The sequence below is a fragment of the Gossypium arboreum genome, chromosome 7, assembly GCF_025698485.1.
Source record: "Gossypium arboreum isolate Shixiya-1 chromosome 7, ASM2569848v2, whole genome shotgun sequence".
NCBI lineage: Eukaryota > Viridiplantae > Streptophyta > Magnoliopsida > Malvales > Malvaceae > Gossypium > Gossypium arboreum.
This window is the reverse complement of record NC_069076.1, coordinates 86,000,259-86,025,615: the sequence shown is the minus strand read 5'-3', so window position 1 is coordinate 86,025,615 and position 25,357 is coordinate 86,000,259. Positions and strand designations below refer to the sequence as shown.

The following is a 25,357-nucleotide window of genomic DNA, read 5'->3' as shown; positions in this document are numbered from 1 at the left end:
TATGAATTACAACCAAAATTGAGCCTCAGTCGAGTTTACAAAGCTCTCAAACCACCTTAGAACCAATTCAGGACTAATTTGAAACTTTTACAAAAAGATAGGTAAAAAAGTAAAATAGGGGTCACACGACCATGTGACAGGCTAATGTTGTGCGAAGTTAGATGACATGGTCGTGTACCTAGCCTGTGCAACAAACTAAATTCATGTATAACAGGGTCACACGGTCATGTTGCCAGGCCATGTAACAGACTAAAGTCGTGTAGACCTAAATGCAAAGTTTCTAACAAAAGTCACACGGCTGTGTCCTAAACGGTGTAACAAGTTGAGGCCATGTAAGCTGGAGGCACACAACCTTGTATCTAAGCCATGTAACTCACTGAGACCATGTTCAACAATAACTTCCCAAAATCTAATAACCACCACGAATGTGCCATATGCCTATGTGTGACACACGGCCATGTGTCAAACCATGTGAACTAATCCTTTTATGGGGGATTAACAAGTGGAGGTATGATTAATTAATTGTTTTGTAAGGTTCATTTAACGAATCAACTGTTCGGGAGAGGAAGAACATAAACTTTAGGATTGACAACCCTAAGAAGTCATTTAGGTGGGAATTAACCTAAAATTGGTATGGCCTATCCATGAACACCTTAACCACGAACTGGTTTGGACTCTAAGGTCAAGAGATAAGTAGTTCTTGCCGACTTTTTATTTTAGTGGAAGATCGATAAATTCTACTAGGGTATTGATACGATCATGGTCCAAAACCCTTCCAAAACTGCCAAAGAACCCATGGAGCTATCAACGGGCCTGACTATCCGAGCTCGAGCTAAGTGGTTCAAGAAAGCTATTGCAGGCCTTATTGATCGAATTTAAGGTGAAGCTGTTGCGGGGTTTATTGATCAATCATGGACAAGCAAATCATATGTGCCATCCAACCTGCTTCGAGCTCAATTTTAGCTCTTTTAGTTTGTAGATTTATTTGCTTTTGGAAAGACTATGGCAGTTCGATCGAAGAGTGATCCATGACGGTTAAACCAATCGATATACATTCAAGCACCTTAGAAAGAATGTAACGCTGGTGCCATTGACTCCTAAGCAAGTGTACAAGGATCAATTGAAATTGAAAGATTCTATTGAAAAATTAAAAGCAAAAGAATAAAAAAGAAAAGAGTGAAAAAGAAAAAGAAAAGAAAACTGAAAAAAAAAAAAGGAAAGTAAGAGGTAAAAATGAGAGAAAATAATAAAGAGAGTGAAATAAAAATAAGAGAAAAAAAAGAAAGAAAAGACGAAAAAGAGATTGAAATATTAATTGTCTATGCAAAAGAGAGGGAGATTCGGAAGTTCTTATTGTTGAAACAGCCAATGATTGTTCTTATGTACAAGGAAAGTTTATTCAATACTAACAATTTGGATGACAAACTTCCTTCTACGATTGTGACTTTGTTGCAGGATTTCGAAGATGTATTTCCGGAGGATGTTCCTAGTGGGTTACCACCTATTCGAGGGATTGAGCATCAAATTGATTTCATACCCAGAGCTACAATTCCAAACTGTCCAATCTACTGAAGTAAACCCGAAGAAACTAAATAACTTCAAAGGCAAGTCACCCAATTGATGGAGAAGGGGTACATTCGAGAGAGCTTAAGTCCTTGTACCGTGCCTGTGCTTTTGGTGCCCAAAAAGGATAGAAGTTGGCGTATGTGTGTGGACTGTCGAGCCATCAACAAAATCATAATCAAGTATAGAAACCCAATCCCGCACCTTGACAACATGTTGGACGAACTAAGTGTCTTACAAATCTTTTCTAAAATTGATATTAAAAGCGGATATCATCAAATCCGAATGTGAAAAGGAGATGAGTGGAAAACAACATTTAAAACAAAGCACAATTTGTATGGGTGGTTGGTTATGCCTCTCGGCTTAACTAACGCACCAAACACTATTATGCGTCTGATGGATTATGTGTTGCATGCTTTCATTGGTAAATTTTGCGTAGTTTATTTTGATGACATACTAATTTATAGTAAGTCTTTGGAAGACCATGTACATCACTTGAAATATGTTTTGGAAGTATTGCGTAAAGAAACTTTGTATGCAAACATTAAGAAATGCTCATTTCGTACTAACAAGGTTGTTTTCTTAGAATTTGTGGTTAGCTCTGAAGGACTCGAAGTTGTTCAGGATAAAATAAAGGCGATTCAAGAATGGCCATGACCTATGAGTATAAGCCAAGTAAGAAGCTTTCATGGCTTGGCAAGCTTCTATAGACAATTTGTTCCTAACTTCAGCACTTTGGTTGCTTCATTAACAGGTATCATCAAGAAAAATTTTAATTTTCATTGGAGTGAAGAACAAGAAAAGTCATTTAATTTAATTAAAGATTGTTTGACAAATGCTCATTTACTTTCTTTTCCTGATTTTAACAAAACGTTCGAGATTAAGTGTGATGCCTCAGGTATAAGTATTGGAGCCATGCTAACTCAATATGGGCGTCCCATAGCTTATTTTAGCGAGAAGCTGAATGATACCACCCTCAATTACCCAACCTACGACAAGGAAATGTATACGCTGATTTTGGTATTGGAAACGTGGCAGCATTACTTGTGGCCTAAAGAATTTGTTATCCATACTGATCACGAGGCGCTAAAACACCTCAAGGGCCAAAACAAGTTAAACAAGAGACACGCCAAGTGGGTGGAATTCCTTGAGTCATTTCCGTATGTAATCAAATATAAAAAAGGTAAAGAAAATGTCGTAGCAGATGCGTTGTCAATGAGGTATGCCTTCTTAACCACTTAAATTTGAAACTACTTGGTTTCGTCTATTTGAAAGAACTTTATGAAAATGATTTTGATTTTGCTGAATTATATAAGGCTTATGAACATGGAGCTTTTGAAATATTTTATAAGCATGATGGTTACCTTTTCTGAAAAGGTAAGCTTTGCACTCCTCAAGGGTCTATTCGGGAGATTCTCTTAAATGAGGCGCATAACGGAGGCCTCATGAGGCATTTTGGAGTTATGAAGACATTGGCTATGCTCCACGAGCATTTCTTTTGGCCAAAGATGAAACCCTGACTTAGAAAGAGTGTGCAATCAATGCATAACTTGTAAAAAGGCTAAATCGTGAATCAAACCACATGGATTGTACACGCCCTTGCCTATCCCTGAAGAGCTTTGGGTTGATATCTCGATGGATTTCTCCTAGGTCTTTCTAGAACTAAGAGTGGAAATGACTCGTTTTTTTGTAGTGGTTGACCGATTTTCTAAAATGGCACATTTTATTGTTTGCAATAAAACTGACGATGCTTTACATGTTGCAAATTTATTTTTCAAAGCAGCCGTGCGTTTGCATGGAATTCTAAGGACTATAGTGTCTGATCGAGATGTGAAGTTTCTCAGCCACTTTTGGATAACATTATGGGGAAAGCTTGACACAAAACTGTTGTTTTCTATGACGTACCACCCGCAAACGAATGGACAAATCGAAGTGGTGAACCGAGTCTTGTCAACATTGTTGAGGGTAATTATAATGAAGAATCTCAAGACATGGAAGTAGTGCTACTTACCGCACATTGAGTTTGCTTATAATCGATCTGTTCATTTGGCAACTAAGCATTCTCCATTTGAAGTCGTTTATGGTTTTAATCCTTTAACACCTCTTGATTTGATTCTTTTACCTAATGATCAACTTGTGAATGTAGATGCCAAACAGAAGGCTGAGTACGCGAAGCAACTACATCAAAAGGTGAGAAATAATATAGAAGCAAGAACCGAACAATATGCACACAAAGCCAATAAGGGAAGAAACCATGTTGTTTTTCAACCCAGAGATTGGGTTTGAGTGCATATGAGAAAAAAAGGTTTCTAGCCCAATGAAGGTCCAAATTACTACCAAAAGACGATGGTCCTTTCCAAGTTTTAGAAAGTATCAACGATAATTCATACAAATTCAACCTTCCAGGTGAGTACAATGTAAGTGCAAGTTTTAATGTATCTGACCTATCTTCTTATGATGTAAGAGACGATTTGAGAACAAGTTGATTCGAAGAGAGAGAAGATGATACGATCATGATCCAAGACCCTTCCAAAGCTGTCGAAAAACCTATGGAGCTATCAACAGGACCGATTACCTAAGCTCAAGCTAAGAGGTTCAAGGAAGCTATTGTGGGCCTTATTGACCGAATTTGGGGTGAAGTTGTTTCGGGGTTTATTAATCAATCATGGACAAGCAAATCATGCGTTCCACGCAACCTGCTTATAGCTCAATTTTAGCTCTTTTAGTTTGTGGATTTATTTACTGGAAGAAAGAAATTAATTCAGTTTTAGTTATTTAGTTAAACTAGTTTGAGTCTTAATTATGTCATAATTTGAACATCATTAATATGATTTTTAATTATGTCATAATCTGAACATTTCTAATAAGGGTTTTTTTAGGACATCTTAAATATATGTTTTAAATATGTCCTAGTTTAGACGAGTATAATAGATATCTTTTGTTCAGACCAATTAAATTGTGTTTAAGCTATTTTTAATGTGTTTTGTAAGGTGTTAATAGATTTCATTTAAGAGGAGAACATGCATTTGGATGTGCATGCACGGGGGAGCTATTAGTTGCTCTCTTCCAAGCAACCTTTCGTGGAATACAATGGACACAAGAGCTTTCACATTAGTCTAATCGGCTGGTTGCTATGTGATCGCGTGATTTCGTGATAGGTTTTAAATATTTATAATTACTCGTTCTTGAACTAACTATTATCGCGATGTAGGCAAGTGTACCTATCGAACAGTAGTATAGTTTTAGCAAGACTGGATTGTCGAATCCAAAGGAACTAAAAGTACTAGTAATGACTGTCTTTTTATTATCTAGCCTAAGAATAAAGAGGTTTTTGTTTTAACTAACTAATTATCAAAACTAATAACGCACAGAGAATGGAATTGGGGAATTGCTTTTGGAAAAATCGATTGAATGAAGAAAATACCTAAGGAAAAATCCACCTAGACTGTACTTGTTATTCTGGCTCCGAATCGGACGATTTATTTATTTAACTTGTTCCGTAGAGATCTCTAAGTTATGTTATTATCCCTATTTAATACTAATAACGTCGAACCCCTAGATTGAATAACCGAGACTTTTCTCTAATTAACACTCTAAGGTTGCATTAACTCGATCTATGGATCCCCTTATTAGGTTTCACCCTAATCCGACAAAATCTTGTCACCCTATGTCTAGGCGCGCAATCAACTCCGCTTAATTATGAAAAATGTACTCTTAAATAGGGTCTATTCCTCCTCTGAATAAGAGCTTATCTTGAATTAGTATCCTGGGATATCAAAACAAGAATTAAGAACACATAATTAAGAACAAGTCAAATATTTATCATACAATTCAGAAAATAATAATAATAACAAGATTCGTCTTAGGTTTCATTCCTCTTAGGTATTTAGGGGATTTAGTTCATAACTAAATAAAAAAACATCTCAAAATAATAAAGAATACAAAACATAAAGAAAACCCAAAACTCCTGAAGGGGAATTGAGGAGAGATCTTCAGTCTTGATGATGAATTCGGCTTCTGAGATGAATCAATCGGCTTTCTTAGAGTAATTTCTTACCCCCTACTCTGTGTGTCTTTTCTTCCTCCTCTAGGGTGTATTTCTAGGCTTTGGAATGCCTAAAAGCCCTCAAAATTAGCCTTTTCCGAATTGGACTCAACTTGGGCTCGGTAAGGACACGCCCGTGTAACAGGCCCGTGTGCGATTAATTCAGGCCGTACTCGAGCCTGCCAAATTGACACGACCGTGTGGTCTGTCCGTGTGAGGAAGTCCAGGCTGTGTTGATTTCGTACTTTGGCTCATTTTCTCCGTTTTTGGCCCGTTTCTCTTTCTTTTCGCTCTTCTATGCTCTCTTAAGTGTAAAATATGAAATTAAAGCAGTACGAGCATCAAATTTACCAATTCTAATGGAAAATCATCCATAAAATGTGTTAAACATGGGGTAAAAATATGTATAAATTACGGTTTATCACTATGTTTACACCAAGTGACCATCCAATTTTGAGTTTTCACACCTTGAAGGTTGTTCATGTGCCCTATGCACATTTAAAAAGGAGATTACTTATTCGACTTCCCCATGTTCACACCCACCAAAAACTGATCATCTACTTGAACCATCAGCTCACATTAAAGGCTACACATTTTTGGCTATTTGGAGAGTGCAAATGTCATGGATGTTGGCATCACCGATGCATGGGAGTCTTCAAGAGTCTTGTGGGATAGCTCAATGGTTATTCAGCTCAATTAAGCTGAATTAATTAAGTCTATTTGGCTAGACCTTGGTAGAGCTATAAATACTAAACTCAAACTTTGTATTTCAGACTTTTTGAACCTTTTATGAATTATATATCAATTTGTGAGTTATTCAACTCTCTTTGTTCTTTTAGAGACTCAAATTGACTTATCTAGCTAAAATTAGTGGCGTCAATCTGATTTCCTTGGCGAACTTATCACTTAACAAGTGTGGCATTCCAATTATACCGTTTGGCTCCTATCTCCAATAAATAGTAGGTCGCAGTGCAATCTAACAGCTATTTCTACCTTAGGAGAATCATAAGATTCAATTCAATATTCTTTTTTAATATTGGTTCATTCTTCAGCTTTTAAGCTTATCTTTCATCTGTCCAATTCCTAAACAACCAAATAAGCCCTTGTTAAACCTATCGTTGTCCAAATTCAGCCCTTTGACGAAATTAGACCGGATACTACCTCATTTTACAATCAGGAACACAAGCAACTCGAATTCCCCAACGAGTACAAAATCGCATCAGGTATCAACTAGTTGATTGAATAAGAAACCTAATGCTACAGTTAGTTATGATTACCGAAGTGAGCTAATCACCCATGCTCGTATCTGATTAAGTTTCCATAGCAAATCTTCTAAGTTTTTCCATTTATTATTTTATTTCTTAGTTTTTAAAAAAAAAAACTCTTTTTATGTTTAGAAATAATATAATTTAAAGTACTAATTAGTTCTATTTGTGCTTAGGTTAGGATTAATTTAGTGCTCACCTCCCTTGGGTACAATCCTCAAAGTACTCACTTTGTAACATCCCGAAATAGGGCCTAAATGGAACAGTGGTTGTGAAACCACAAATTCGAGGTAGAAAAATTTATTTTATTATTATTTTTAGGTTCATGATATGATTGCATGATTGTGTGAAAATTTCGTGATGAAATTCTATGCATAAAGTACTTAAGTTAAGATTAGGGACTAAATCGAATAATTTGCAAAACTTGCATTCTAGAAGTTTTTAGTATGAAATTGCTTTGGAATATTAATTAGGAGGGTTTAAATAAAATTTTACCAATTTCTAAGTTCATGGAAAAAATAGGACATGGATGGAATTTTTAAAAGTTTAATAAGGAATGGCATTTTGGTCATTTGGATATTAAATGAAATAAAAAGGGAAAAATAACACAAAATTCATCATCTTCTTCATTAGCACGAAATTTCAAGGGTTCTCCATAGCTAGGGTTTGTTTCAAGCTTTCAAGCTCCATAGTAAGTGATTCCAAGCCCGTTTTTAATGTTCTTTACGTTTTCGGAGTCCTGGTAGCTCGATAAAGCTTATGCTAGCAATAATTTAAGTTAGGGTTCATATTTAGAAAAATACCCATAGGTGAAAAGTGTTTATTTTGATGTTTTATGATAAAATATGAGGTTTTAAATTATGTTAGACAACTTGTGCTACTCGGTTTTAAGTGAAAACGAGTAAAAGGGCTTAATCGATAAAAATACCTAATAGACATAAGTACATGTTAGAGTGTGAATTTGATGTTGTCATAGAAGGGAAAAATGATCAGCATGTCATAAAACATAAGAAAATAGGATGAAGTTTAAATTACGAGCCTTGGGAAAAAAGTGCAAATATGTGAAAGTTTAGGGGTAAAAATGTAATTTTTCCAAAGTTTGGGTTAAGGACTGTTTTGATAAATGTGAATATTAAATAAGTTAAATTTGCTATTATAGATCAAGAAGAGCAAAATTCGGAAGTAGATCGGGGAAAAGAAAAAGTAAAGGACTAAATTGTAAAGTTTAGTCACATTTTGTATCGAGGTAAGTTTACAGTAAATAAATGCAATATTCTTTTATTTTACATTATTATTGTCAATTTCCAGCATTTATATACTTATTTTCTTTGAATATTTAAAGTTGAATTAAAGGCAAAGTGACAGAGAAAAAGCATTAGGAAGCCCCGTTTGAACCTTAAGAATGTTAGGATATTAGGGTTGACAGGACAGGACAGGACAGAAATGAGCCATGTAAGTCCATATCAGTTATATGGCTTTGGAGACAGGAATGAGCCATGTAAGCCCATATTATATATATATATATATATATGGCATTGGAGACAGGAATAATTCATGTAAGTCCATGCCTTCGACATGGCATTGGCAGGATATTGATAGACAGGAATGACCCTAGTATCCTTAGTATTCCGAGTGGTTCAACGGGTCATTGTACACGTTAAATTACAGTGAATTATCAGCAAAAGGGAAGGTAGATTATATTTATGAATAGTGAAAGGTCAGGTAAGAAAGAAGGTAAGTGAGTAAATAAGAAGGTAGAAAATGAGAAGTAAAGAAAGTTTATGAGGCTAGGTGACATTATGTATAATTATTCATTATGTTGAATGTTGTAATTTATTTTCTTGTAAGCTTACTAAGCCTAGTGCTTACTCTCTTTATTTTCTTTTTCTTATAGTTTTTATCAAGTCACTCGGGGATCGAAGGAAACGTCAGAGACCCGATCACACTATCGAAGAAATCACATTAGTATAGTTAAACATTTCGTTTTGTGTATGGCATGTATAGGAACTTGGTTTCTTTTGATATGATATGATCAATGAATGATGTGTAAATACTTGCTAGTGATTAGCTAATAGAGTGGCTGATGATATACATGTTTAATAGTATGTATGATTAAGTAGTAACTATCACATGAAAACTAAGAAAAATGTGAAAGTAACTTAAAAACAGATTCAAGTATCAGAAATAACGGGATTTTGAAAAATCACAAGAAATTGTAGAGACATGGTTTGATGGTGAATAATATATGAAATTAAAGCTCATTGTGTCTATTTTCATATGGAATAAGCAACATAGGTAAAGGTTTTGTATTTTATAGGGTATCTGAGTTTTGGTGAAATAGGGCCAGAGCGATTTCTGGATCCCCTATTCCAACTTTAAAAATTCACCATAAATTTTACAAAAATAATTAGGTGGTGCACTTTATATGGTTAGAATCCTTATTGAATCTAGTTTTAATAGAAACAAACGGTATAGTCATATGATTTTTTTTACAGAGAGAAAAGTGGTTCTTAGTAAGTAGAGGCCAGTGCAGTCGAATTCTGAAACAAGGGTAACTTTAACTAATAAACTGTACTAATTGGCTAAGTAAAAAATTCTATAAAAAAATTAGTAGATAGATATATGAGTCTACTTTCAGGAAAAATTTACGGATCTTAATTTTGAGTTCTGAAACTCAAGAAATGAATTTCTAAGCAACCATGACGCAGAAAAACAATTTATTCTGAAAATTAAAATAAGTGGTTTAGAGTTGTTTAAAAGGTAAGATAAGTTTAGTAACACCTCAAGCTTGACTCCGGTGACGGTTTCGGGCGTGAGGGTGTTATACACTTACTTCATTGTAACTATATTACAACCTGACTCGTATACTTGTGGAAATCGCTTATTTGATGTATTTTGTGTAGGATTTCTACTCTGGACGTTGGTACGTCTAGAGTCGGTCAAATTATAGAGAGTGACGTCGAGACGAACATGGACTAATATAAGAACCTTCCTAAGTCCGTGTAAGTTTCGAAATTAGTTATATATTGCATCATATGCCTCTTGTGCTTGTATCTATGTGTGTAATATTATAAATTGAATGTTATTTGATGTTTGATGCTCTGGTAACTAGAGTAGTATTCTATAGCTCAGACTCGACGATCTGATCGTGTAAGGGGTGTTACAGGTATACTTGATACTGGCATATAAACTTTATCAAGGTGAATTTCATTTTTTTGATTGATAGATAATTACACTAGATTATATATTTTTGAATAAGTGAAATAGTTGGTTAGATAATGATGCATTGATGGTTATGATTTGATGATGTTTGGTTGTGTTTGTATGTGTTAAATTGATGATCTTACATTAAGGTAAGTTTTAGGTATGTTTAAGTACATTTTGGTATGGTTTGAACTTGAAAATGTGCATTTAGGTTCATTTTGCCATTGAGTGTTAATATAGCATGAATTTGTCTCAAGACCATAAGAACAAAATTTACCTTTTTTGTCTATTTATATTTTTAATGTCTCGAGACTTTGTCTAAATAGGCTCGAGACACTTCCATTTAGGTCTCAGTACAAAGTGGTTATTATCTCGAAGCAAGGAAACATCAAAGTCAATTAAGTTTTTTCGTATTCCAAGTGTCGAGACAAGAACCCTTTGTCTCAAGACATTCAAACATTAAAGCTAAAATATTAAAGCTAAAATAAGAAAACAGGGAAGGTTAGTCTTCAGAAATAAGGGACTATGCCTTGAGACATAATTTTTAGTGTCTCGAGATAGATTAACTTCGAACCAAAAATTCCTAAATTAAAATAAGGCCTATTTTGAGATAAGAATTCCCCTGTCTCGAGACACAACATTGAAATTTGATAATTGAGTTTGGATTTGAGTCCTAACTCTAAATTTGACCTTTCATAACTTCGTAAAATGATGAATCTGAAACTTAGACATCATGAATGTAAAATTTTGAATATGATTTAAGATGAAATTGGTTTGAATGATAATTATGAACTTAATTTTATAATTATGTAATGAGATAGCCTAAGTTGCTTCGGCAATATGATGTGGCATCATACATTCGGATCTAACGACTAGGACGAGTGTAAGGTGTTGCATATAATGTTATTAAGGTTGAATTTTATCTTTTAATTATTAGTTATTTGTGCTTGTTTATATAGGTGTGAATGTGCTAATTAATATGTTAAGAGCTGATGTATTGATAATTGCGATTTGGTAGTAATAGGATGTGTTTAAATATGTCGACATGGTGATTTTATATTGAGGTAAGTTTTAGGTACAAAAAGAGATAAGTTTAAACACTTTGAAATGTGCAATTTTGGTCATTTAACCATTAAGCTTTGAGATAGAATGAACATGTCTTAAGACCATTAGAACAAAACTCATTTTAATGTGTATTTAAGAGTTTCGTGTCTCGGGACACATCTATTTGGACTCGAGACAATTGCTTCTAAGTCTTGAGACACATGACCTTTGTCTCGAGGCAGAAGTACATCGAAGTTAAATAAATTATCTTGTTCCAAGTCTTGAGGCAAGAATCTCTTATCTCGAGACAACCAAACATCAAAGTTAAAATAGAAAAATAGGGGAGATCTATCTGAAGAAATAGGAATCTTACATTGAGACACATCCTTTAGTGTCATAAGATATGTTGTCATTGAAATAAAAACTCCCAAAATAAAAATATAGTTTGCCTCAAGACATGGAATCCTCTGTCACGAGACAAAATCTTGAACTTTGACAAATGAGTTTTGATTCGTGTCTTAACTCTAATTTTGACTTAGTATAACTCGTAATTATGTGAAATAAGATTTTAGACATTACGAATACATGTGGATGATTTTATTAAGTGATTTATTTGTTATGTTATTAATAAATATGAATTAAACCTTGTGGAATTATGTCAAATTAATCTGAATTACTTCGGCAACGTAATGTGATGTCACACAATTGGATTTGACGATTAGGTCTGGTGTGGGGTATCACAATATTTATGCAAGTAATATATTTAGAATATTACAAATCATATATATATTACAAGATTTTAGATCCCAGGTGACATGATTGCTTAATTTATTGACATGTGTCATACTTATTGTGATGACATATGGCAATTATCTTATTTACCTTCATTTTTGATATTTTAAAATTAAAATTTAAAATTTAAAATTAGAATATAACATATTTGAATGATATGAATAATTTATAAATTTAAATATTTAAAATACTATTATGCTATAGATGTGTTTTATAAAATGAATAGAATTTTGACAATTAAAAACATCATCATATTATACAATTTAGTTAATTTAAGAACACAATTAATGGAAAGAGTCAGCTACCCTAGCACATTTTCCGTTTGCCTCCTCTGATATGAGTCTTTAGGTTTTCTTCTGGTTCTTTATTGTTTTTTTGCCTAGTTCTGTCCGGTGTTCTCAATGCAACATTATCCTACTGTAAGCTGGGAGTTTATAATTACGTTGGGCTTCATGACCTGCAGAGATGGAGAATGAATTAGCGATTTTGTCTCTTAACGATGAGGAAGATGAAATTATGCAGATTCATAAGGATCCACTAGCAGTTAGAGAAGAAGAGTTCCAACTGGTAGGTTGTTTTTTAACAGCCAGCTTGATTCACTTCCCAGCTATGAAGAGTACGATGGCTAATTTGTGGCACCTTGTACGGGGGGGTCAAATTAGGGAGTTGGGAGAAAAAGAGTATTTATTCCAGTTTTTTCACATCATGGATTTGGAAAGTGTTTTAAAAGGCTCACCATGGACTTTCAATAATCACTTGTTGATTTTGCCTCACTTACAAAAAGGGGAGGATTCGTTAATAATTCCATTAATTTATACTCTATTCTGGATTCAAATTCACGATGTTCTTATTCGCTTGTTCTCTGAAAATTTAGCAGTGCAGTTGGGGAATTTTCTAGGAGACTTCCTAAAATATGATGGATCAGGTATAGGGAAAGAAAACCGTAATTACATGAGAGTTAGAACTAAATTGGACATCAAACGCCTGTTGAAAAGGAAAAAGCAGGTTATGTTTAATGGAAGATATTCCTATGTCATGTTCAAATATGAACGTCTATCTTTTTTCTGTTTTTATTGTGGTCGATTGGGGCATAGTGATTCTTTTTGTGATGCTAAAATGTTGCTGGGTGTGGAGGTTGCTAAGTTGGGTTAGGGTTTATCATTGCAAGCCCAATTCTGTAGAGCGTTATTAATGACTAGCTTCTGGCTTAGGGAGGAAGGCAAGGGGAAAAGTGGAAATCAATGGAATGAAAGTCGAGTACTGAAGAACCGACTATGGGAAGAGGGAATTGTTGAAGGAGGTGGGTTAAACATTAATCCAATTCTGGGTTTTAGTTTATAACGGAGGCTGTCCCCGTTCGATAAATCTAGGAGGAATATTGGGATGAATCATTCGCAAACTACCATCGAGCATGATTTTGAGGAGGGCGTTATCATCGGAGAGGAATGGAAGAAGAGAAGAGTCATCTAGTAAAGAAGGGTATGATGTTCTTACAACAAGGACCAGGAGAGGGATGGGTTTCGACCATGTATTATCAGCGGCTGCCAAAAGGCAAGCCGACCGGTCACAATAAAAATCTTGAGTTGGAATGTTCGAGGTTTGGAGAGGCCACGAACGATTCGAAGGCTTCGGTATACGCTTGTAACAGCCTAATTTTGAGTGGTATCGGGAATAGAGATTTGAGATCACTAAATCTGACGGGTGAGTTGAAAATTTAATAAATTAATTCCTATGAGTCAAATGTGAATATAAAAGCATTTTTGAATTAGTGAATTTGATGATTTAAAAGAATTAATTAGGTAAATTGGGTCGAGAATGAGGTATAGAGACCTCAACTTCATAAATCGAGCCATAAATATTTTTAAAAATATTTATGGAGTGTTGGTGAGGTAGTAATAAAATTTAGTCAGAAAATTTTGACGTTTGGGCGGTTAATTAAATAAAAAGAACTAAATTGAAAAGGGTGTAAAAGTTGCTAAAAAGATTAAATAGCTCAATTGTCAAATGAGGAAGGACCTAAAGTGCAAATAAGCCCAAAGGAGATATTTTGGGCGGCAATTGCTGAGAAAAATCACGAAATGGGTGAAATAAGGGCAAAATTGGAAAGTTGACAAAATTGGCTAAATAAAAATGGGACTAAATTGGAATATCTAGAATTCTCTTCATTTCTCTTCATATTCATCAACTGAAAAATATCCATGGAGGAGGGTTCAAGCTGGTTTTCATACTCTAGCTTCATGTAAGTTTAATTCTTGCTTTCTCCTTGACATTTTTATGTTTTAGACTTTTACAATTGGGTCCAACTTACTATTTCATTAGTTTTGATTCCATGTCTAATTTTTGAACTTATTATGGATGAGTGCTGGAAGTATATGATGATTTGGCATGGAATTAGAGCTTTAAATTGTTTATATTCTGATTTTATTGAAAGAATTGAATAGAAAGTGAATGTTTGGGACCTAATTGTAAAAGAGTTTGAAGTTAGAGTTTTATGTGGAAATTATGAATTTCAATAGTTATGAAATAACTTATAATGTCTATAAAAAGTATTAATTGATAAAATTATCTTAATTGAGGGGTTAATTGAGCAAGGACTGAATTATATGAATTGTGAAATTTGGGGTAAAATGAAAATCAACATTTTGCACTAAAACTGTTTTGGGCAGCAGCAGTAGTTTAACTTTGAAAAATCACCAAAAATTTTATAAATCGAATTAGAGGATGAATAAAATATGAAATTAAATCTTATTGAGTGTAGTTTCTTATAAAAGAAATTATGTAAGCAATGGAATTGTAAATCATGAGATACAATAATTTTTGTGAGACAAGGTTAGAATGATTTAGGGTTCCCCTGTTCTGAATTTAGAAAATCATAAAAAATTGGATAAAAATAATTAGAGGCTTAAATTTATATGTTTAAAATCCTTAATGAGTATATTTTCAAGAGAAACAAACGAGGACATCATTCGAATCTTGTACGAGAAGATAATTAATTTTTAGTGAAGAAGGGTTGGAACTGTCAGACAGCAGAACAGGGGAGACTTCAATGAATAAGACCCAACCAAAAATCATGAAATTTTTATGGTAAGAAGACATATGAGTCTAGTTTCTGGGAAAATTTATAGATCTTAATTTGGAGTTCTGTAGCTCAAGATAAAAATAATTTAGTGACTATGACACAGATGAACAGCTTGAATATTCACATAAGTAGATAGTGAAAATTATGGATAATGTTACCTACAAGTGTGTTGTTTATACTAAGGATGTGGATGGAGAGGAGGAGGAAAATATACAAAAATATATGAATGACTCGTGTATAAATTGATCACATGCCCGATTATAATCGATAAGTGTTGGATTAGAAATAATATAATGCTTTATTTGGTATATTTATTATGAAATTATAATTATCGTTATAATACAAAAATTGAACTTGTGAGTTTATATGGCTAAATTTTAGTGATTATTTGTTAATTTTATGAATTTTATGATGTGTTATTTCATATGTATTGATGATAAAATTGTGAATAATGTAAAAGCATGAAAATTGAATAAATGATCAAATACAGTATTTCAGTTCAGTGACAAGATGAATTAAAGGAAAAGACCATGGTTGGACCATGGCAACAAGTGATAAGTAATAGCTTCGGCTACACTTATCTGATCAAGGAAAAGTCAAAGTGATAAGTGATAGGTTCGGCTACACTGATCTGATCAATGACAAATGACAAGTGAAAAGTAGTAACTTCAGTTACCTGATCAGTGAAAAGTGGTAGCTTCTGTACCTGATCAGTAAAAAGTGGTAGTTTCGACTACCTGATCAGTGAAAAGTGATAGCTCCGACTACCTGATCAGTGAAAAATAATAGCTCTAGCTACCTGATCAGTGAATAGTGGTAGCTTCGGCTACAAATGACAAGTGACAAGTGATTTCCGTATAAGACCATATCTGGAATATGGCATCGGTGTGATATATGCTACAATATAAGACTATATCTGAGATATGTAATTCGTGTAAGACCATAACTAGACTATGGCATCGATATATGAATATGTGTAAGACTATAGCTGGACTATGGCATCATTATGTGAAGATGTGTAAGACCATAATTAAACTATGGCATCGAGAAAACGAAGTACACAATTTCGTAAGACGTTCACTAATTTGACAAAGTTCGGTAAGTGATATATGGAATTATGTGATACAAGGAAGTACGAGTTAATAAGATCCGAGTATAGAACTTGGTTGATAAATGAATTCATTTGTGATTATATAATTGTTCATCTTGAATGTACTTTCCATATGTATTGATAATTCAAATATTTTAATGAATAAAATTTAGATATGTAATAAATTGAACATGAGACAAATAATTATAAAATTGAACTCGAAATTCATGAAAATGACGGTTATTGATATATGAAGACATGAGACATTGATATATAAATATGGAAAATATTTGATAAATGTGTTTATTCATAATTATAAAATTATATACATCATGTGTACTATTTGCATAAAGATAATATTTCAAATACTTTAGTTATTTAAGCTTAAATATGAAATAGTCTGAAATCAGGATAAATTGTTATGAAAATATGTTTAAATTACAGAGATTTGGCTAATATATGTTGTATGATTACATAACGTGAAATTGTGTATATATATTAGAAATTGAATGAGAATTAAACCCATACACGTTTCCTGTTATTTATATGAAGTGTACGACTGACAAGGATGATGAAGTTATAAACAAAGAGTTACACGGGTTGAAAACACGAGCGTGTGACTTTCCAAAGTGTGAAAATTTTCTAAATGTTGCAAAAGTTTCATATGTTTATGGTTTGGTCCCGAACCACCCTGAATGTATATTTTGGGTCCCGTAGGCCCATATAAGGGACGTTAAACATATGTATGAAATCTTTTAATTTAGAAAAAAATTTTATGGCTAATTTATTTTTACATGATTGATCATATTAAGTTTGGTAATGCCTCGTACCATATTCTAGACTCGAAATACGATAGGGGTGTTACAACACTAAAGTTACATAATCCCCAAATAGTCTTTTTTATGGAGACAAAGCTATATGGAAAACAAATGGAACAAGTACTACGAAGTTATGGTTTTCAAAATGGTATTGAGGTCGACGCTAAAGGTACTAGAGAAGGGTTATGTTTGGCTTGGAAAGCGGATGTTAACATAACACTTTGAACATTTTCCAAGCAGCACATTGATGTTTTTGTCGAGGACAGTGATACTAAGGTGAAATAGAGATATACGGGTTTTTATGGCTCTCCATATGCACGAGACAGGAGAGAAGCTTGGGGGTGTTGGAAAGTTTGATTACTATGGAGGATATCTCTTGGTTTGTATATGGGGACTTTAATGAGATTATGGGTTTGAAAAAAAAATATCGTTTACATGGAAAAGAGGCAATCTGCCGAAGACAAATATTCAAGAAAGGTTGGACAGAGGAGTTGCCACAGCTGATTGGATCTCCATGTTTTCGGAGGTCAAGGTCCAACATCTAGTGCATACTTTTTTAGATCATTGTCCTCTTTTGATCAATACGAAGAAAGACGATGAACGACCAATGAGTATTTCTTTCAAATTTGAAGCTTGGTGAGGTACTAAAAGATACTTTCTTTGAAGAAGTCAAACATTTATGGGAGTCTTCTTCCGAAACGCTACTTTTGAATTTAGAAAATCTGAAGAAAGATTTGAGTATTTGGGCAGGGAATATTCGAATGAGTTGAAGGAGAAAGAGACAGATTCTTATAGATAAGTTGACTGACGTGTTGAGTAACGACAAAGATGAGGGAAATCTGATGGAATTGATTAACATAAGGATACAACTGAATTTTGTAATAGAAAAAAATGAACGCTATTGGGGGTAGAGGCTAGGCTTAATTGGCTAAAATTTGAGGATAGAAATACAGCCTTTTTCCAGGAAAAATTGGATTCATTAGTTGCAGAGTGATGTAGGTGGAGAAACAGATGACTTGCATGAACTAAAGACTGTTGCTTGATCTTATTTCAATAATTTATTTACAGCTGGAAATAGTGGTAATTATGATCATGTGTTATCTAGTATTGACCATTGTGTGTCTAAGGAAGATAATGTGAAATTTACAGCAATGTATACCAATGAAGAAATTCGAGGTGTGGTATTCGAGATGGGGGCAACAAAAGCGCCAAAGGAAGACGGGCTTCCAGCTTTTTTTTACCAGAAATGCTGGCACATTATTAGAGATGAGGTCACTTCTTTTTGCTTACAGATACTAAATGGCGATATGGAGGTTAGTTCGTTGAATTCAACTAATATTGTGCTTATTCCAAAAAACTTAACCCCGTCAATATGTTCCTTTTTCGTCCAATAAGTCTATGCATTGTTTTATACATAATATTGATGAAGGAGATTGCAAATCATTTTTGGGGAGTAATTGGAAAATGTATTGATGAAGCGCAAAGCGCCTTTGTGCCAAGAAGATTAATCTCAAACAATGTGTTGATAGCTTGTGAAATCCTTAATACGCTTAAACATAAAAGACAGGGAAATAAATGATTAATGGTAGTGGAGTTGGGTATGAGTAAAGCGTATGACCAGGGTGAATGAAGCTTCTTGAAGGAGATGATGATTCGAATGGGGTTCGCTACTAAATGGGTAGAAGGGGTTATGAATTGTATTTTATCTATTTCTTATTCAATTGTCATTAATGGATCCACTGGGGAGAGGTTTTGACCATCCAAAGGTCTTAGACAAGGTGATCCTTTAAGCCCATTTTTGTGGAGAGGGTCTATCTAGTTTGATGAGACTAGCGATACAGGAAGGACGTTTAAAAGGAGTGAAGGCTAGCAAAAACGGACCAGCAGTATCGCATTTGTTACTTGCAGACAATTGTATTTTATTTGGAAAGGCCACAATTTGGGGTGTAAATCTATTTAAAGCAATTTTAAACGAATATAGAACTTGTTCAGGTCAGAAGGTTAATTTCGAAAAGTCAACTGTTTTCTTCAGCAAAAATACTTCACTAGTGGATAAACAGTTAGTTGCTAGCCTACTGGCAGTTCAATGCTCAGAGGAAACGGAACGATACTTAGGATTGCCAAATATAGTGGGTAGGAGGAAGAAAGAGTCTTTCCAAATTTTGACAGATTGTATTAAAATGCATATTGACAATTGGAATACTAAATATCTATCACAGGGCGGGAAAAAAGTCTTTATAAAAGTCATCCTTCATGCAATTCCAACTTACGCGATAGCCTGTTTTCTATTGTCGAGAACTCTACGTGATGATATTGAGAATATTATTGCGAAATTTTAGTGGCAGAAGGGCAGAGGAAAAAAGGGTATTCATTGGTGCATTTGGCAAAATCTTTGCAGTTTGAAGGAAAATAGGGGTTTAGGGTTTCGAAAGTTAAGCCAATTTAATGTTGCATTGTTAGCTAAGCAAGGTTGGTGATTGATTAATTACCCTAACTTATTATTAGTGAAAGTTTTGAAGGCAAAATATTATCCGCAATCAAATTTTCTGGAGGCTCGGTTAGGAAATCTACCTTCCCTCACCTGAAAGAGCATCTGAGCTTCGAAAGGACTTCTTCAAAGTGGGCTATACTGGAGAGTGGGAACTGGGAAGGAGATATCCATTTGGAATGATTGTTGGATTCCCACGATTGACACAATTGATAGGCAGAGTAGGATAGAAAACGAGAAGCTAGAGTTAGTCTCGGATCTTATTGAAAGTTCGAATATGAAAAGAAAAACAAAGCTAATATGCAATACCTTTCAAGACGAGGTTGCTCAAAGAATATTGCAGATCCCCCTTGCAGAAACAAGCCATGCTAATTTTCAAGTTTGGAAGGGAGAACAATCTGGGGAATTCTCTATACAGAGTACCTATAAACTATTACAAGATTCTTTACTAGATCCTAGTAGTATTATATTACAGACTGAATCAAAAAAATTTTACAGCAAACTCTGGAGCCTACAACTTCATACAAAAATCGCAATTACAGTTTGGCGTATCTCCTGGAATTCTCTGCCCACGCTTATAAACCTTAGGCGTAAAAGGGTGCTCACGAACGTTCGTTGCCTTTGTTGTTGTTCGAGGGATGAAGACTGCTCTCACGTATTCAGACAATGCCCTACAAGTTTAGAACTTCGGAAGATTTTAGATCTTTCTTGGGTTACTAACAACTTAATCTCTGAGTTTTGGGAATAGCTTACCTGGGTATTCCTGCAAGGGTCCGAAGAGTAAAGTCGACTCTTTTGCTATGCCTTATGGCTAATATGGTACTCAAGAAACCAACTAGTACACGAACGGATATCCATAACAGGAAGACAACTTGAACAAAACATTCTAAGTTTCAAGGCTGAACAATATGGGGCAAGAACAAAGCAGAAATCACCAGATCTGGCTCGAAGGCACAGAAGTATGGAAATCTTACCAATGGTTAATATACACTTTGAAGTTGCGTTCAACAAGAGAATTTTCAGATCTGTCTCTGGGGTGGTGGTTTGGGGTCGTAGAAATGAAATTCTGGCATTGAAGACGGTCCTTCACAATAGTGTTCCATCTTCGTTCGCGGTAGAAACATATGCAGGGTTGGAAGCAATTAAGTTAGGGATCTTAATGGGTTTTTGAGAAGCACAAATTAAAGGGGATTCACGAACAGTAATCAGGAAGTGTCAAACAACAGAAACAGACAAATCAGCCATAGGAGCAATCATTTGAGATATTCAAAACATGTATTTCCTTTATCTAACAATAGAGTTCAAGCATATTCCTAGAATAGAAAACATGCGTGCCCATCAGATTGCAAAAGATGCCTTAGAGAGCGGAGTAAGAGACCCGAATCTGCTAGACTTGCTTTTGGAAGGGCGCTGGGCAAGAAGTCCAGACTAGAATACGCTGGAGAGGAAATGGGTTTTGATGATAGCAATGAATGTTTAATTTTTTGGGCAGAGCTATTGACTGAACGGTTGGGTAAGTTTGAAATGACGACTCGTATAACATTATGGAGTACAGCCGGCGTTGAAATGACTGGGGTTGATTAGGTTACTCTTTTTTTTCTAGATTCATTTATTATTGCTGTCGATTTCTGTTTCTTTATTTTTTTTTAATTTTTGCTTTTAGGAAACTTAATCTGTTCGATTTTTGCCCTGATTAGGGCCTTTATTCTTCTCTGGTTGTTGGGCAGGTTTAAGGCCCACTTTTAGAAGTATTTATTTTCATTATATATAAAAGCCCAGTTGTTTATATTTCAAAAAAAAAAAACATCAGCATATTATCGGAATAAATTTAATTTTATAAAACTATTAAATATTTTAATTTTAAATATAATATTATTTCTAAGATATATTATCTAAAATTTAAAATAATTAATTTTATTATTAATTAAATTTATGTTGGTGAAGATATAATAACAAAATTATTATTTAAGTATAAAATTAAAACCAAATTTTAAATAATGATAATTAAAATCAAATCTTAATTAACGTGTATTTTCATGAATTATTTTTTAAATTAATGGTTATATATAAATTATTTATTTAATCACACTTATTTAAATGAATAAATTTGCTTCTAATTTTTTGTCAAATTAAAATAAAAATTTTAAAATAGATTTATAACTTTTAGAATGGGTAAATTCCTTTTAAACCATCCATATTTTGTTAAATTATTTAAAAGTTCTCAACATTCTTAAATCACACTTTAAGTTCTCATTGTTTCTAACCTTTTAAAAATTAAGAAATTTCCTTATTAAAATTACAAAATTAGACCTCATCATTTTTTATTTGTTCTAAAAATAATCTTTCAGTCAAAAATTAAATAAATTATTTAATTAATTATAAATTTTATTTTGTTAAAAATAATTATAAATAATTTTTATATATTACAATTTTTTAAAAAATAAACAATACACACAATAAGCCTATGCATCACACATATAAAAACCTAGTATTCAAATAAAATTTAAACAAAAAAAACTGTCCAGATAAAAATTTACAAATATAGATAATTAGTAGAATAATTATTCAATATTGATGATATAATTATTAGTTAAAAGAATGGATTTTTTTTTGAAATTAAGAATGGATAATTTTAAAATTTAAAATTTAAAATAGTGAAAAGGATTTAAATGTTTTGTAAAAATTCTAAAAAGATATATAGAACAATTTTTTAAGTTGTTTTCCAAATTCCAAGCTCAAAATGATATTTGCCATGGATTCTTTAGTTGAATGGCTCCTGTTCCTCGTTGTTTTTCTTTCAATTTCAATAAGTAGCAGCAGTGCTGGCCGGATTGGTATTCCGAGGGGAGCAGCCGTCTTGAAGAAGCATCATCTTCCGTTGAAGAGAGCATTTTCTGGTGATCTTCACACTTATTTCTACACTCAAACACTGGATCACTTCAACTACAAGCCTGAAAGCTATGCTACTTTTCAGCAAAGGTATGTGATCAATTACAAGTATTGGGACGGAGGCGCTGTTAGTGCTCCCATTTTTGTCTGTCTTGGAGCTGAGCAGGCTTTGGAAACTGATCTTCAAACCATTGGTTTCCTCGATGATAATGCTGCCCGCTTCAATGCTCTCATTGTATACATTGAGGTATGAATTTTTGAATTAAACATTCCAGTCTCTTCAATTAAGAAATGTGATTTTGATAAAAAGTTTCGGTTTGAATATTTGTAAATGGAAAAAATAAAATTACAATATACTGAATCTAATTAAATTTAGATTTGAGTTGAATTAAATTTTAAAAACAGATAAATATCTCCCATTTATAAGTATCTAACTCTTTACTACTCTGATACAACGTAAGTGGATTTAAGAAACATCTAATATTAACCTCTCTCTATATAAATTGCATCAGCATCGTTACTATGGAAAATCAGTACCATTCGGATCAAGGGAAGAAGCCTTTAGAAACGCATACAGAATGGGTTATTTAAACTCAGCCCAAGCTTTAGCAGATTACGCAGAAATCATCGCAGATATCAAGAACAATCTTCAAGCTTCACATTCTCCGGTGATCGTCATCGGAGCATCCTACGGGGGAAGTAAGTCTGATTTCCATACAAATTTTAACTCACAAATTCAATCCAAATTAAAAGCTACTCTCTCACAAATCTGAATCTTAAAAACAGTGCTGGCTTCATGGTTTCGGCTAAAGTACCCTCATCTGGCATTGGGAGCTTTGGCCTCATCCGCACCTGTTCTTTACTTTGATAATATTACACCAAGTGACGCTTTCTATTCAATCATCACTAAGTCCTTTAGAGTACTTACCACTCAACTCTCATTTTTTTTTTCCTGGATTGTATGACTTGATAATTTCATGTAACTAACTAATCGGAATTAATAATGTACAGGAAACGAGCGAGAGCTGCTACCAAACTCTACGAAGATCATGGTCTGTAATAGATTCATATGCTTCCCTACCCTGGGGTCTTTCTGTCCTCAGCTCCAAATTCAGAACTTGCTAGTATGGTTTTATTTTTCATTAATTCAGTAACAATATATGTAATTATACACGATCTGTATTTAAATTTATTTTTTTTGGGCCGGGGGGGTGTTATATTAGTCCATTGAACAGTGCTTCAGAGCTCAAAAAGGAGTTAGAGTCGATTTACGTGGTAGCAAGTCAATTTAATCAGCCAGCGTATCTAGTCAACCGGGTATGTGCAGCCATCGACGAAACTCAAACTGACGATATTCTTTTCAAGATCTTTGCCGCCGTTGTCGCTTTTAATGGGAATAACCGTTGCTATATTAATCCACCAAATCCTGAATCCCAAACAGTTACCGGATGGAAATGGCAGGTAATTCTTAACAATTGTTTATATTAAAAATAATTATAGTTTTAAATATAAACCTGAACTGTAATATTGGTATTATTTTTTAGACATGCAGTGAAATGGTGATGCCCATCGGCGTGGGCGAAAACACTATGTTCCAACCTAACCCCTTTGATTTGAACACATTTATAAATGATTGCATTCGAACGTATGGCGTTGCTCCTCGCCCTCATTGGATCACTTCTTATTATGGTGGCAATGTATCTATCTTTTTTCTCTATTTCTTCACAATTATTTTCTTTCATATTATTTAAAAATAAAGCCTCAACTCATACCTGCTTTATTTTGGTAAAAATAATTAATATATAAATGCCTATTTTACTTTATCAATTTTAGAGATAAATTTTGCAGGATTTTAACTTCATTCTCCAGAAGTTTGGTAGCAACATCATTTTTTCAAATGGGTTGCGAGATCCTTTCAGCGCGGGCGGGTAAATATATTTTTACCAAACAATATCTTAAAATGTAAAAAATTATGTTAATTATTTAACCTTTTTTATTAAATATTGTAGGGTGTTGGAACATATTTCAAAAAGTATTCGAGCCGTAACTACAACTTATGGTACGTGGAATTTTCTTTCCTTTTTTTTTTTAAATAAAGAAATAATTGAGATTGCTCATTGGATTGACATTTTTTTTTTAATCTCGATGGATAATTTAAAACTAAAAAGATGGGTATATTTGTGTTGCAGGATCTCACTGCTTAGATTTATTTCCAAAAAGTGATAATGATCCAGAGTGGTTAACCAAGCAACGGAACATAGAACTGCGTATTATCAAGGGATGGTTGGTAACGTACTATGCTGACCTTAAAGCATTCCAAAAAGGATAATATTTACTTCCAGATGAATTTTGAAAATAATATAATTTACTTAATCAACTCCATTTGATTTAGTCCAGCTTTTCTTTTTATACATATCGTTCTTATATTATATATCAGTCTATTGTTTGATTAGTTTACACATATCAATGTGTTTTTCCTATTCAATCAATATTATTTTTATATATTAACTTATTTTTAATTTAATCAATCCGATTTAAATATAATCTCAATCACTCAAAATAACAGCTAAATCTTTTTACTAAAAGAGATTTTGTGACAAAGTCCACCTTTTTATTTAAAATAACTGTATAATATATAATATTGGCCAAACATTTGTAGATGGTTCAGCTTGATTTTCTCACGCTTACGAATATAAAATTCAATGATGAAGGTTTAGTCATTCTATTTAGGTAAAATTCTATTATTAATCCCTATATTATATGTAAGTGTTCAATTCAATCTTTACATCTCAAACTTTCTTAAAATTTCTACACAAATTTGTGGGTGGGTGTTCGTAAGGTTAAATTATAGTTAATTTAATATCTTAAATAAGCAAATGACTGAATACCCAAATCCTATTGTTACCCATAAATCAAACTTTTTTTTTTGAATGTATCACCCATGAATCGAAATTATTTACTTTGTTTTGTTGTCTTCAAAGCAAGCCTTCTCAATTCAAAATTCAACAATGTAATTAAATTAAATGGAAAAAAATAGCTATCAAGGAATATAGTAAACCAAATAGGTTAAATACTAAACA

The 25,357-nt window shown here is 33.4% G+C and overlaps 1 protein-coding gene and 1 long non-coding RNA gene across 3 annotated transcripts; one reads left to right on the top strand and one right to left on the bottom strand.

Annotated features, from left to right (window-relative positions):
• The first annotated feature begins 13,358 nt into the window (after positions 1–13,358).
• LOC108477924 (uncharacterized) lies at positions 13,359–24,729 on the top strand. The gene is made up of 10 exons (XM_017780392.2): positions 13,359–13,575; positions 22,154–22,524; positions 22,790–22,976; positions 23,064–23,197; positions 23,289–23,401; positions 23,501–23,738; positions 23,822–23,974; positions 24,126–24,205; positions 24,287–24,336; positions 24,467–24,729. The coding sequence occupies exons 1-10, from the start codon at positions 13,359–13,361 to the stop codon at positions 24,604–24,606; spliced, it is 1,683 nt and encodes a 560-aa protein (XP_017635881.2). The 3' UTR covers positions 24,607–24,729.
• LOC108457704 (uncharacterized) lies at positions 19,378–21,002 on the bottom strand. 2 transcript variants are annotated; one of them, XR_008285887.1, is made up of 4 exons: positions 20,363–21,002; positions 20,142–20,259; positions 19,698–20,059; positions 19,378–19,543 (listed from the first exon to the last, which is right to left on the bottom strand). It is a non-coding gene; the product is annotated as an uncharacterized LOC108457704 (long non-coding RNA). The 2 variants fall into 2 exon arrangements; XR_001867146.2 differs by having other exon boundaries at positions 20,142–21,002.
• Positions 24,730–25,357: the final 628 nt, after the last annotated feature.